Below are 15,564 nucleotides of genomic sequence, written 5' to 3'. Positions count from 1 at the left end.
TTTTTTTTTTTTTTTTTTTTATTGCGACTCGACAAAATGACTGCACCGCGCCTGATGGAAAGTGCGAATACAGTCCAGAGATGAGAGTAACGGATGGAAAACACAAATATCTTCACTCCGTCACTATCATTTTGCCGGTCAGGCCAAATGCACTGGATGTACACCAACTGATCCCTGAACGCGATTCGCAAAAGCGTTTCACTGTGGAGGGTTTTCCGCCGTGTGTACTGTGGTCGCTATCCAGTCGGCACAGAGCCTACCACAATGCTAAGCAGATGGACACTTGTGACGCCCTCGGTCGCCTCTTACGACCCCCACGGGCATGTATGGGGAGGCGACAATGTATTCTTAAGCCGTCGCCCCACGGCTAAAAAATATTTTATCTGCTAACGGGCTGCCGTGACGGCGAGTAGCGCTCCCGTTTAATAAGACTTATCTGCTTGCAGTTCGTTTATTAACCCGGAGAGCATAAGGAGTCATCTCTCTCTACACAGGGTTATATTTTAATTACTCGAGATCTGTTAACGTTTCATTCCTATCATTTAAACAAACAGCTTTTGTTCCACGACGTTTCAAATGGGGTAACTCAACATTTATAAAAGTTGCTGCTTGCGGCTGCAGTAGCTACCTTAAAATTAAATAAATTTTTTTTAGTGGAAGATCAGTTTATAGCAGCAGCATCTTGTAGTAATAGAACCCCTTGTGAAAGAGTTCGTCCGGGGAAGTACTGCCACCTTACCTATTTCTGCCGCCGAGCAGTAATGTGAGCATAACAGCAGTAATGGGCACATGGGACTTGCCAACTAATATCTCAGGGTGACGGGAGCAGTGGCAGTGTTCCTTAGATCTTTGTGATTTAAACCTCTAAGTGGCCATGCAATTGTCATGGACAGGCGTGTCGCTTACTTGGTACTTGGTACTATAAAAAAAATAATTATAAAATAAAATTTTTGTTGTACTAAATTAAACATTTTGGTATTATTCAGTTGTTTTCGTTTAGCCTGTACATATTTTCCAATTCGATTTGAAGTATAACAAGAACAATGCCGAAATTCGTGTAGCTTTTGAATAATAGTTCCGATGTGATACAAATGCGTATACAAATACTAGATAGTAACGCAATATGCGTTTGCCGGACGGACGAATAAGCTCGTTGAGAGCTATTGTTGAGGCCAATCCATTGTAATCTATCCACAATTCAATTTCATTTGCGTTAAACCCTTTAAAAATGGACACCTTAATAAATTTTATAAACAACATTATTCACTAGAATAACACAATTTTTCATTGACATTAACATGATTCTTATGATTTGAGATCCTATCATTGTTTTGATGAAAAAGGGACAGGGTAAGTGTCTAAAAAAAGAACCTTATCCACAGAAAATTGTTGGTGATTCACCAGCGAAGTAATCTGCCATAGTTTCATGACAGCTAATCGCTAATGTCATAATTCTAGAAGATATAATCGAAGCAAGTAACTCCCGCCTCTTCGGTGCATAAATGCCACTTGCAATAGATTGTAAACATAATTTGAAAAAATTAAGGTGTTCATTAATTCAAGTATTTGCATTCTCGTGCTATATTGAAATAGCCTATTTTTAAATGCCGTAGTGTATTACGTATTGATAATATTTTTATACTATCATCGCGGATTGATATCTTGATTATGGAGTAGGATTGTGAATCAGAAATGAAATGCTGAATATTTGAGGCATTCTTGTTCAAACTAGGGTTGTTGTTGCGAATATTAGAATCCGCATATGCGCATAATCTGCATAAATAAAAGCATCAGATCGATCGATACTAATATTAATTGCCGATATCTAAGCCTTGACATTACCTAAAAGACACGCTGGAATAATTTACAAACCTTCCAGAAACAAACTGTAAGCCGAAAAAGCCACTCAGCTGTTGTTGTTACCATATAATTTTGATAAAATTCCACAACGATTACGCTAGGCAGATTGATTATTTTCATGAAAATTGTTGTGAATGAGCTACCAAATACCAGCATGACCCACTTGACTCCATTCAACGTAGGGTTGTTCGTATTGTCGATGACCCCAAACTCACAGACGGTATGGAGCTCCTTAGCCTACGGAGAGATGTTGGCTCTCTGTGTATATTCTACCGTCTTAGTAATAGGGAGTGCTCTACGGCACTTTTCAAAATGGTGCCACCGTCTCGTTTCTACGATCGCACTTCTCACCAAAAGAGTAGAGGAAATCCCCACATCTTAGATGTCTGGCATTGTAAGACGACGCGGGCATCTCGTTCGTTCCTTCCTTGAACGCGCACTATGTGGAATGATCTTCCTCCAGAAGTGTTTCCTATGCGCTATGGGGTTCTTCAAAAAGAGTGTTTACAGGGCTCTCAAAGACTGGCAACGCATGGGCAGCTCATCTGATGTTGCAAATGTCCATGGGCGACGATGACTACCTCCCGTCAAAAAGCTCGTCTGTTCGTTTGATTTTTCATGTAGATAGGGTCAGCAAAAGATGTACACTTTTCGCGTTTTTTAAAAATATTTAAAATCCGTATCCTCCGATGTGTAAAAACTTGCACCATCAACAACTCTGTCTCAAGCTATCACAAACACGTCTTTTTTAAATATCGAGCAATCATTTTAATTCTATAATTCAAAGCACTTCGCCATACTCCATGATGGTCTATCTTGGCCCTTACCAGCATTTTCCTGCATTTTGGTTTGAATGAAGTAGACGAAAATGAATTGCAATTCTTTGTGGACTCCTGTTCCCTTCTATTCCACCGCAATGGAGTAAATAAGCTTCCAATAAGATGATGAGTTATCGGTGAACATACGAGTATGTTGGTTGCGTCATCTTTATATTTATTTAGAATTGTCAAAGGCTGCCTCAAAAATCCTGAGCAAGTTATTCTGTTTTTTGTGAATAAAGAGAAACACGAGTGATTCCAAAAATAATCCTCAAAAAGGGGAATAAAGCTCTGAAACTCCGCTTAAAAACTGATGCCTGTGAAGTGTATGCGCGTGTGGATACAAAAGCTGTGTCGTACTTTTTAAAACTTCAATGCAGGATGAGGCGCCTTGCCTTCACAAGATATTCATTTATGTCATAACCCCTTTATGTTGTTTGCTTAAACAATTTATTTCTTGTAATAAATTCTCCAGTATATTTTGGATTTCTAGTAATTTGGTTTTCTCACAAATATACTGGAAAACAGCGTATATTACACGTGTGTCAAGGTATTTGTAAACTCGTGACGCCTAAATCCTCGCTTGCGGCTCGAGCTTACAGTGACAACTCATTTACAATGACCTGCTTTCCGCCGTAGTAAAACAAAGTAAACAATGTGAAACATTTTATATGTTTTTAGCAATTTTTCAATACGTATCATTTATTTTTATTCGCCGTGGTACTGTATATTTTAATACCAATACTTCGTGGATGGTACGCAATAATATTAATATGGAGTTCTTAGATTTTCGCGATTATTACATTAATTGTTACGTTAATAATAATATTCAATTAATAAATAATTTATATTGTTAAAATCATTGACTTACAATTATATGGACGTCGGGTCCGCGCTAAAAAGTGTCCGAACTTATAGGGCGTTAAAATCGTATACAGAGCGTCATTCACGCTCTAGTCTTCGTTTGTTCGACTGACAGCGAAGCAAGCAAAATTAGACAGTACTGCGACGACATTACAATTTAAATTCAACGTTTTAGCTTTTTCATATTCCTTGACATGTCACTACGTTTAAATAGGTTGACTTGAGACATTTTTTTCGTGGTTTTTGTATTAGACCCCTCGTCCATTTATTTGTAAGTCAATGGTTAAAATGAAATAATTTGTGAAACATCCGTAAATTGGAATGTTATTTGAAAATTTAAAAAATAAGGTATTTAATCAGTAACTTTTTGTTTGGATTAATATTACACATAACTGGTTGATGATTTTAACTATCCCAGTGACCATGGCACCTGTAAAGAGTTTGTTGAAAAAACACGTGATTTAGATGCGAAAAAATAGTTTCATTTCCTATGAGTATAATATTAATATAAAAAAATAATATTACGAGTATTGAATCACAATATGCAAGCAATAATTGTTATTTTTCCAAATTTGATGCGATTTTGATCAAAAAAAATTTTTTTACATCAAAAGACTTGAAAGGTCCTGTAAGGCACTGTCCCTGTGTTCTCAGTTTGGCTTCTTTTTTACACGTCCGGTACAATGGACAATGAAACATCCGTTTGTTAATGGTAAGGGAAAAGTTTTCTCGGTTAGCCGGTATTCACATACCCCTAGAGATCAAACGACGAATTCGATAAACTTCAATTTAATGTGAAGTAGAGAAACTTAGCTTCGCGCTTCCGTACACATTCAATGTCAATTTCGTTTGTGATCTGGACAAGTGGGGCGCAAGTTCCTGTCGAATCCAGATTATCAGAAGTGCAGATGTACAAACAAAAACCCACTTCATGTGTTCTTGCAATCAGCCCTGATGACGGGCGCGGGTCGAAGACGCTTCCTACGAACGAAGATTATGACTATGAATTTACCTTAATAAAACAATATTCAAGTTTGGGAAAGTCTAAAATCACGTATTTAGGTCCAATGCCATCTAGCGCCACAATTCGGAACTACTTCGATTAGTATCATAGGAATTTCTATAACAATTTTGTTACGTTATTATACATACTTTAATAACTAACTTTGTTTACGGTAATACTTTTTCTACAATAGAACAGTATCAGTTTTCATTAATAAGAAATTTTAGGCATCAAGAGAAATGTTATTTGATTCGACACATATGTGGGTAATCGTGGACCCGATGACATACAAGTGCGAGAATGAGAATACCAGAATGAAGTTTGTCGACGGCGTGTTCCAAAATTTAAACTTGAGCGTGGACGCGGACATCGCTGTGGTTGCTTTTTGTGGTAGGAAAACGTAACTTTTATAAAAAAAATTTCGTAAAAATTAAGGAAGAGGTTCTCAATTTGACTATATCTTTTTTGTGTGCATGGCACGGGATTACTGTGAACCGATTTGAAAGAGTGCACTTCACTATTGGTTCCATTTCATTTCATTTATTCATGTTACATTGTGCAAACACATTTATCATTACAGATATAAATCTAATTCGATAATGTCAAATCACTTAATTTTTAAAATAAATTCGTTAATAAATTACTAAATAGCTTTCATTCATAAACATTATAATAAAAATAATAATTTAAACATTTCAATTTCTTATAACTAAATATTCTTCTAACTAATTTAAATATTGCACCTCTAAGGGTAGCGAAATAAGGGATTAATCCTGTTTCACGCACTTTCCTGTAACTGATTCCAATAAAATTTGGCAAATAGATGTAATTCCACGACCTTTGGAGGCCGGTTTTTTATAAAAAAGTTACAATTATTGAATTGTGGTCTTAGTATTCCTTAATCACGTTTCTTTATATTGTTTCCCGTGATGTTTCACCCTCGTTATTTTGCAGGAGACCATTATAAACTCACGGATGTTTTCAATTTCGGCAAAATTCAGGGAAATCATTTAGAGAAAACTCCCCTCGGAGAGTGGAGTCGCGACACTGGTGAATATTTTATAAATAAAGTACGTACCCACACAACGGTACCGCTTTGTCTTGATTTCGTTTTGCAATTTCAGGTTTGAATATCTCGGCGGAAGGATTCAAATATTACCACCGTTGGGATTTTCATAATTTGACGCTGCGAGCCGTCACGGTGGTGAGTCGTAGCGCCCAGTATTTCTTGCTCTTGAATTACTTGATATTCACATTCATACAGAACCAGATAGACTGATGGGGCATTAGATCCCTCAAGCTGGCAGATAACGTTTTAGGAAAGACTACCGCTATATATATCGGTAATCTACACTCTAGTAGTAGTTAAATTTGCTGGGAGTTGTATGGACACATTCTACAACTGTGTGTGATGGTCTCGGGGTTCTAAGAAAGTCTAGGGATTGCTCTTTTCAAATAAACTTAAATGCTATGGGATACACTTTGCATTAAATTTGTGTGGAATCTAGAGTCATGTCGTCTTTCCATATATCTTTATCTAACACGTAGTCTACAATTTTGTAATAATTTCAATTGAAATATTATTAACTTACGAAATTATAATCTTGTAGTTAAAAAGTATACAGTTCCCCTTAAAAGAAACGAAATCGTGGTAACGTGAGTTCCATGTTCGATCTTTCTATCAAGTAATAACAATAAATATCTTTATGTATCTCCACAACACAAAACAAAGGAACATCATAGTAGAAACATATTGTTACATATGGTTTGAGTAACGCATTGTGGGAGACTGGAGCCCAAACTAATAATAATAATAATAATAATAATAAATTTTATTTCCTTCACACACAATTTCAACCATAATTAAACATTCTTAAGTAATAAAACATTTGTTGTCTGTGAAGGCTGGAGCCTAAACTAGGATACCCTATGCTATAGGTCTCCAGGCCTCCGCCTACGGATAAAGTATCAAAAAAACAACATTGACTGCGTCACGAATGATTGCTATGAGAGAAAGTTACTCAAAATTTGGTTTATACAAATCAAAAAATTATAAATATAAATAAAATTGAAGACTAGAGGGCAAGTATTTTGTTGTGTGTGTGTGAGAGTGTATGTTGTGTGTGTGTGTGAGTGTGTGAGTGAGAGTGTGTGTTTGTGTGTGTGGGAATTAACTATAATGGAACATGAAGGAGGTTTTCGGTTTCCTCATATGACAAAGTCAATAGCTTTTTAGTGACCACGTTCTTACATTCAAACTTGTTTAGAGGATAAATATGCAAATCACCATTACATCCGTTATATAAGAAGGGCCCGAGGAAGCCGAAGAAGTGATGGGCAAAGGATGTAGACCACGCCGAATAATGGCACACACGATCACGGCGTCGAAAATTAACTATCCGAGATCGATCGGATAGTTAATTTTCGAAACTAACATAACAACAAAGTAGTATTTTCGCAAAAAATAAATATAGACCATCATGGTTATAAAAAGAATGATCTTTTTATATATATATATTTTATATTAAGTAATATAAATATTGCAATTAAGAGTCTCAACTATAATAACGTAATTTGAAAATTTCAGCATTCAAAGTGATGAAATGATGGCGTTGTATTGGGTAAACCTATGTCCACTAACCGATGTCGCGCATCGTGATGTTGTTAAAGATGATCAATAATGCTCGTCGCGGACTTACGTTACGTAAAAATACGAAAAGTATTCAGCCACTCTGGCGCACGGGGTTAGGTTTACAATAAAATCTCAGCTGATAACTGTAATCCTGAAGAGTCTATACAACCTCAAATGGCTTTGGTTCCGCATAACAGTGAGAGTGTTGAATCAATCATATTTGGAAAAATATATAGTACAATAAAGTATATACACTGATTACCTAGTATACGATGTGAAAACAAGAATCCTAAAAATTTTCACGGCAACGAAATTTTCCTAACAATTTTTTTTATGAATTAAATTTTTATTGAATTGATATTCAATTATTTTTTGTGAAATTACTCCACTAGTTTGTTATAATTATTAATACAAAGATTGAACACTCAGAAAAAATTCTTTCTATCCCATTGACTTACAAATAAATGGACGACGGGTCTAATACAAAACCAATAATACAAAAATCACGAAAAAAATGTCCCAAGTCAACCTATTCGAAATTTAAATTGTAATGTCATCGCATTATCGCGCTGTCAGTAGAACAAATGAAGACTAAAGCGGAGTTTGGCGCTCTGTATACGATTTTAGCGCCTTACAAGTGCGGACACTTTTTAGCGCGGACCCGACGTCCATATAATTGTAAGTCAATGTTCGATCCGGTCGGATTCGAACCAACGTCTTCTTGCATTATTTTTTTTATTCAGAATTTTTTTTTATATCAACTGAACTAAATAAAACACGTACCTACACGATATACATTTTTCAAATCTTTAATTTCGTTTGTAAGGAAATAAATTCTGAAATTAAGCCAGTATACCTGCCACTCGACCGAATGAAAATGAACCGCGGTAGTACTCTTAATAAATGCAATTAAAAATTTTATAAAATACAATTAAAAAATACTTGGCGAGTTCTTAGACTTTCGCGATCGTTACACATAGGAATGAAACTATTTTTTCGGATTTAAATCGCGTATATTTGTGTTTTTCAAACAAACCAACGTTTCAGGCCCTTTTTAGGTCCCACGATCATAAGAGTGACCATGCAACCGTATATTTACGTCACTGGAAATGTGAAACGTCTAACTTCATTTTGAAAATATTACAAAGGAGCTATTTAAAGTAATTTTTTAAGCAAATAAAAATTATAACTCTAATTTTATTTGTTACATGGAAAAACTGGCGCTTTCTACTTTTTCATATTTCGATAAAATAATAAGATTTTTTTTTTCTTAAAAAAATTACTTTAAATAGCTCTCCTGTAATATTTTCCAAATGCACGTTAGACCTTTTGTCTTTCTAGGGTCGATTAGTTTTTCAAATAAATCAAAGTTTCGAACCATTTACGCGATATTGATCCAAAAAAATTGTTTCAAAATTACTTGCATTGAATTCTCATAGCAAAAATTACTAGCGAAGTGATGCAAAAAAGTTCTGGAGTACAAAAATAAACAATACATTACGTATGGTAGATAAGTGTAGTTTGCGTTACATTAAGGTGAGAATGTACAATTTGTGGTTGTGTGGTCAGGTCGCTGAGGGGGGGGCGGAATTTGACCCTGCAATGCTCGAGGAGGTGCGCTACACGCCCGGCATCGCCGCCATGACGAAGGTCGGTGCCCAGATGCTCATCTCGCTCATGCAACACCACAACTTCAGGTTATTTTATGTCTGGTTGTAACAAAATATGAAAAAGACGAATATTGATTTGAGAATAGTAAATGTTCCTTTGCTTATCAAAATAACAAATAAATTTGAAGCGTATCCATTGACTTACAATTATATGGACGTCGGGTCCGCGCTAAAAAGTGTCCGCACTTGTAAGGCGCTAAAATCGTATACAGAGCGCCAAACTCTGCTTTAGTCTTCATTTGTTCGACTGACAGCGCGATACTGCGATGACATTACAATTTAAATTTCGAATAGGTTGACTTGGGACATTTTTTTCGTGGTTTTTGTATTAGACCCGTCGTCCATTTATTTGTGAGTCAATGAGCGTATCCCTTACATTTAAAATGTATATATTGTTGTGAAGTCTGGTAAAAGTCCATGTATCAACCTGGAACAAGAAAAGCAGCACGTAGTGCTAAGGCTCTATCCTTTTCATTAGCATTTGGTTCTATATTTTTTATTGTAAATGTGCTTATGAATTTTTTTTATTATTATGAATTAATTTTTTTATTGCAGGTTTAATTACACAAGTGTTGGACGGTGGTTGGAATCGCCTCGACGAAATTCAACTTTGGTAGGAATTAATAGTTTATGTGTACATCATTCGGAGATATTTTGTGGAAAATGTCATTTATGTGGTTTTACCTTTAAGCAGACGATATGTATATATATAGTTACTGGACATAACGAATTTTCTTTGTCCCTTATCATTTTCACGCCCATAATTAATCGTTTAAATAATACCTAAATACCTATACTGATTAAATTTTAGAGTGAAGATCTATTAAATGAATACTTTAACCACCAGTACCAGGTATTGAAATAATCAACGAATAATAAATATGCAGTATTAGGTAAACATATGCTAGGTCAAAATAAGTGCTGCATTTACTTTTAACACCATTCCTGCTCGCAATACCAGAATCGCCGCAATACGTTTTATATTCGAATGGGGCAATAAAGTGTATAAAAACATTGTCTTGGTTGGAAAGGTTCAATTTTTTCTAATTTTTAATATTAAAATTGAATAGTTATTTAATATAAGCTTGTCGCTTAGATATCTAAAAATATGCTTCGCGCGTTATTCTTCGAACCGCTATTATGCAAGTACTGCATTTACAATTAGCAGGGCTGTACTGCGTAACAAGTCTTTTGCACAGGCGGTGACGAATACACTGTACTGGCGCGAGCAGGACATCGCGTGTACGTGTCTGCGTCTCTACCCCGAGAGGCTAGACTGGGTTGACCCCTTTCTCCCGCAGCTGACGTACCTTGAGTAAGTACTTGTATGACTGGGCACTAATTATGGTTTATTCATACCATCAACCAATAACTCAACAGGACTGTTTATCTCCATACTACTCACTGTAACTTTGAAAAAGTTCCGAAAAAGTTTCAAAATTCCGTCTTATATGTATCTAAACGGCGCTGACCTGGAAGTAGTTCAGTAGTTTATGTAAATGACTGTGGATATCAATTATTTTGTGGATATTGTGAAATATAAATAAATACTTTTTTCAAATATTGACCATGTGTTAAAATTATTTTCTGAAGTTTGATATTGATCAATAGATGGCATTGTGTGTTACGAACTAATTTACAAGTTAACGCTTGCTAATACGAGTAGATGGCGTTAATCTTAACCAAAATAAACGGCAACTATTGAATTAGTTGGCAATATCCATAAAACTCTGTGCAAAAAGCGCCATCTAGTTGATTTGTCTGTTATCACAAGAAATTAGAGTAGCTGTAGTAGTAGTTGATAAATTGCAGCTCTTCAATATAAAACAAGTTAATTAGAAAAATGGCTATTTGATACTTATCGCGACATCTGGTGTACTGTACTAAACACCCGACCAAACTGTCTTGTATCGCAATAACAATCTTCTGGATTTGGTCCATGATGTTATTTCATCCATCTTTTCCACAATACTCAGGACGAAGGTGTACTACTTGATTCCGGACAAGGGCGTAGGTAATTATGAGAACCGTTTCCTGACGCCGCTGTCGGCCGGGGTGTGGTGGAGCACGTGCGTGGTTGGACTGCTCTGCATCGTGGTGCTTACTGGAGCTGCAACTATCGAAGGTCGCCCCAATCCTGGAATTTACGCGCTATGCAGCGTCGTTGCTGCTGCGTGTCAACAAGGTTCGGAATTACTCAAAAAGTGACTTCCCTGGGATCTGCGGTAAAAATGGGTGTTCCGCAGGGCTCAATACTTGGACCGTTCTTATTTCTCATTGATATTAATGATCTACCATTCTTTGCTAAGGACATTTGCGAAATAGTATTGTTTGTTGATGACTCTTCCTTGATTTTTAAAACAGACAGACATGGCATTAACTTTGATAATATTAATATTACCGATCGATACCCTTTCAAAGGTAGTTTATTGGTTTAATGTTAACAATTTATTGCTCAATGCCAAGAAGATAAAGTGTGTTAAATTTGAATTACCTAATGTAAAATCGACTAGTCCAATCATAGAAATAAATTGAGAAAAGTTAGACCTTGTTAATAAAGCTGTCTTTTTGGGATTGACCTTAGATGGTAAACTTCAATGGTTTCCACATATATTTTTCTTAGCCAGCAGATTAAGCTCTGCTGCATACGCAGTCCGTAGAATACGTGAGCTTACCAATGTTGCTACTGCTAGACTAGTTTACTTTAGTTACTTCCATAGTATCCTACAGGATTCTCATGTGGGGTAAAGCGGCAGATATATAAACCATATTTGTGTTGCAAAAACGATATACTATTTAGATTCTCGGGTTTCTCTTAGACAAAAGTTTAAGGAGACTAGTATCATGACTGTGGTATCATACATAGTACATTTAATCAAATATTTTATATGCCCGTAAAAAAATATACATAATTTCATTAAGAAAGAAGATATCCATAATATTAAACTTAGAACTAAGTCCAAACTCATGGTACAACGATTTCGTTTAACTAAGGTAAACGATTCTTTTATGGGGAACTGAATACGTTTTTACAATAAGATTTCGGAGATAAATATTAAGATTATCATTTCCTAAGTTTAAAACTTACATCAAAAGTATTTTAACTGAAAATTAATAGTACAAAATTGAAGAGTATGTTTTAGATAAAGAAGTATGGAAAGACAACAAGAGTCTAGATTGTACACAATTATGATTCAAAGTGTATTCCATAGCATTTAATGGAAAAGAGCAATCCCTAGAGTTTCTTGCTCGTTCTTCTCAGGGAGGTCAGCGTAATGAACGAGCAGTAGCTTAAAAAGTGTCTAAAAAAATGTCAAGTGTAAAAATTTTACCTACGGAATAAATGATTATTTGACTTTGACTTATTCCTGTTGTAGGCTATCGGGAAAATTATGTCACTACCTGCAAAAAGTAACTTGGTTTTATTTTTTTCAGCTTACGAAGATGGAATTCAGTTAATGTCCAAATCAATTTCGACTCAAGGTAAGTCAGCGGGCCAACAAGAACACCGTTGCAGCGGCTTTTCTTTGAGAAATGTAATATATTAGTCTTACCCAAACCTTCATTCTAAGGTGGGCAAGCACATACAGTGCAGCGTCAATTTTTACTGTGAAACCTATACGGTGAAAAATACATCTTGACTTTATCACTTGATTGTGGCAGGTCGTCGCGCGACACTGCTCGTGGTGGGCTTGACGAGTTTGGTACTGTATACCTTCTACACGAGCAGCGTGGTGTCGTGGCTACTGAACGCCGTCCCACCTAACATTGCTTCACTCGATGGCCTCATTCAATCCGACCTCGAACTTGTCTTCGAGGACGTCGGCTACACGCGCAGCTGGCTCTTTGTATGTCTCTCTAATAGTAACAAAAATTAGTAACTAAACTTTTGTACTTTCTAAACAATTACTACTGCAAAATACAAGCGATAGAGTTTTGTCTAAGTTAATTGCAATCTTGCAGAGTCCAGGAATCTACTATTACAGTGGTTACAAGAATAGGAAAGAAGACGAACTCAGGGAAAAGAAAGTGACTAATTCAAAAAGAACAGTTCCTTTGCTGCAGTCGCCAATTGACGGCGTTGAACTTATAAGGACTGGAGGTATCTCGAACATGAATTTGAATTTTATAACATAACATGTTTTTGGATTTTCAGTAGTATTTTATGTTTCGTCAACACTTAAAGAACACAGGATCTTTGGATCTGAACGATTGGTAGTCTATATTTTTTGAATAGTCAACGTCTTAATTATAACATTTTTGTATACTTTTTCTTTTGAGTTCAGTAATTGTAGTGTGTATTTGTCAGCGTATGCGTACCATTCGGAACCGTACACGGCAAGTCAAGTGTTGTCGGTCCGTCTGTCGGCGCGCGAGCTTTGCGACTTGGGCACGCTGCAGGTCATGCCGCCTTCCCATGTTTACATTGTGGGCCAGAAGCGTAGCCCCTATAAGCAGTTCTTCTCCTGGAGGTATACTTACACATTGTACAGTTTTAATTATTGCACTAAAAAAGGACGTGTGCCAAGCAAAGCTTGCCAAACATCGTTACAAATGGAGATATGTTTTATATGCCTAGCAAGAACGATATGCATTAGGAAATTATTTTTTTGATACATTCTGCAGTACAATCCGCAGATTCGACACTATAAGAATTTGACATTATATATGTTTTTACTTTTGAGGGACTCACAATGTCAAAAGCTCGGATTGTTCAATAGAGCGAAGCAATATTTCTCACCGGGTCACCGAATTCTGTTGTATAATTGAGTTCCCAAATATCAGCTTGATCCACTTGACTCCATCTAATGTAGGGGTGTTAATATTATCGATGATCCCAAACTCACAGACGGTATGGAGTCCCTTAGTCTACGGAGAGACGTTGGCTTTCTGAGTGTGTTCTATCGTCTTTACAACGGGGAGGAACTTTTTGAACTGGTGCCACCGTCTCGTTTCTACTATCGCACCTCTCGCTAAAGGAGTAGAGCCCATCCCCACATCATAGATGCCTGGCATTGAAAGACCACACGGGCATTATGTTCGTTCCTTCCTCGAACGGGCAACATGTGGAACGATCTTTCTCCTAAAGGATTTTCTTTGCGCTATGACATGGGGTTCTTCAAAATGTGTGTCAACAGGGCTTTCAAAGGTTGGCAACGCATAGGTAGCTCATCTGATGTTGCAGATATCCATGGGCGACGACAATTACCTCCCATCAAGTGGTTAGTCTGCTCGTTTGCCTCCTACTGTCTTTCCTTGACGCAGCCTGATGCGGATGTCAGAGCGGGGGCACGCGTCAGCAATTCGCGCGCGTCTGCGAGGCGCTGCTTCCGCTTGTTCAGGCACCGTGCCGCGCGCGCTCGCCCTCGGCCAGGCCGCTCCCGCCTTCGCCTTACTCGCCGAGGCTTCACTCTTCGCCCTCCTGCTGCTCGCCTTTGAGATCCTGTGGCATAAGTTTCGTAGGTGAGCAAAACAGATTACTACGAGGTATTAATTCGAGTTCATTCGGAAACAAATATATTACTTACTGCTACATTTACTTAGGTACGTACTGTTTGAGAAGAGTTCGTCTAGGGTAGTCCTGCCACCGCAGTCACCGCACCTATTTCTACTGCCAAGCGGCATTGTGAGAGCTTATGTCTCAGAGTGACGAGCGCAGTGCCACTCAGGTTTTCATTATAAAGCTCTGGACGGCACTGTAACTGTTATAGGTAGGCGTGTTGATAACATAAAAAAATATAAGACTAGATTAAAACAAACAGAGTAAAAAAACGGTGTTTTTCCAAAAGTGACACAACGATAGATATAGAATAAAATGAAACTGTCATTGGATCGGCAACGACAACAAAATAAATTTTGCGCAGTTATCTGCAAAGTCAATCGTTTGCAGAGGGATTTGATAAACGACATTCGACCGATTTCACGTTGATGGCGTGCCAGAGGAGTGGTGCAAAAAATGCTGTCAACCGGCCATAATCATAACCACGCACATGGCGCACTTCGGACAACAGCCGCACAAAAAACCAACAAAGGAAGATCTTTGACGGGAGGCGCTTGTGCAGTTGGTGTCACGATGCCGGGGTCTCCATACCTGTGCCTCATCGTCACAGAGTATTTTGCTTTGTTACACCTGTAGTTTTTTAGCTTTGTAGACTACTTAAAATTATACACTTAATAGTATTTAGATATCAAATGTGTAATTATTAATGGCAAAGAGCGGATATCCTGAAAAGAGAATCCATCTCGAAGCTTCGGAGATTTAAAAAAGTTTATTATGCAAAAGTATGCATAAGAATTAACATCAAAATGCAGTTAAATCATAAAAACAATGAAGACATCAAATCACAGATAAACACTGAAACAATAATAATAAAAACAACAAACGCCATAACACTACTTATTGTAGAATAAGTAGAAGGTAGCGATATCATTTGCTTGTGTTAAAGCAACCAGAGGTGTGATATCCATTTTGATTTAAAATTTTTACCCAGGTCGTGAGTAAGAATCATAATATTACAATTTTACTGATATTTTTTATTAAAACAAAATTCACACTTACTGTCTACAAATTGAAATAAATACTAAATTATAGTATAAAATTGACAAATATTAGTTGCCTTGTATTTTATCAAATAAGGCTTACGAACATTTAAAGCCGTCAAGCAGTAATGTTAGCATTACTGTGTTCCGGTTTTGAAGGGTAAGGGTGCTGGTGAA

At 36.8% G+C, this 15,564-nt stretch overlaps 1 protein-coding gene across 1 annotated transcript in view; it reads left to right on the top strand.

Moving 5' to 3' along the window:
• The window catches only part of LOC113229318 (ionotropic receptor 75a-like), a 28,420-nt gene extending 14,106 nt beyond the window's left edge, over positions 1-14,314 (top strand). The window contains exons 4-15 of the mRNA XM_026462871.1: positions 4,773-4,935; positions 5,500-5,595; positions 5,670-5,749; positions 8,747-8,874; positions 9,403-9,460; positions 10,047-10,162; positions 10,824-11,032; positions 12,283-12,330; positions 12,511-12,695; positions 12,811-12,949; positions 13,157-13,319; positions 14,113-14,314. Of these exons, the coding sequence (XP_026318656.1) occupies positions 4,773-4,935; positions 5,500-5,595; positions 5,670-5,749; positions 8,747-8,874; positions 9,403-9,460; positions 10,047-10,162; positions 10,824-11,032; positions 12,283-12,330; positions 12,511-12,695; positions 12,811-12,949; positions 13,157-13,319; positions 14,113-14,314 (1,587 nt within the window). The remainder of the gene's footprint in view (positions 1-4,772; positions 4,936-5,499; positions 5,596-5,669; positions 5,750-8,746; positions 8,875-9,402; positions 9,461-10,046; positions 10,163-10,823; positions 11,033-12,282; positions 12,331-12,510; positions 12,696-12,810; positions 12,950-13,156; positions 13,320-14,112) is intronic.
• Positions 14,315-15,564: the final 1,250 nt, after the last annotated feature.

The sequence above is a fragment of the Hyposmocoma kahamanoa genome, unplaced genomic scaffold (assembly GCF_003589595.1).
Source record: "Hyposmocoma kahamanoa isolate Upper Pololo Valley unplaced genomic scaffold, ASM358959v1 303, whole genome shotgun sequence".
Lineage (NCBI taxonomy): Eukaryota > Metazoa > Arthropoda > Insecta > Lepidoptera > Cosmopterigidae > Hyposmocoma > Hyposmocoma kahamanoa.
Note: the sequence above shows the minus strand (reverse complement) of the source record. Positions and strands in the feature narration are given on the sequence as shown.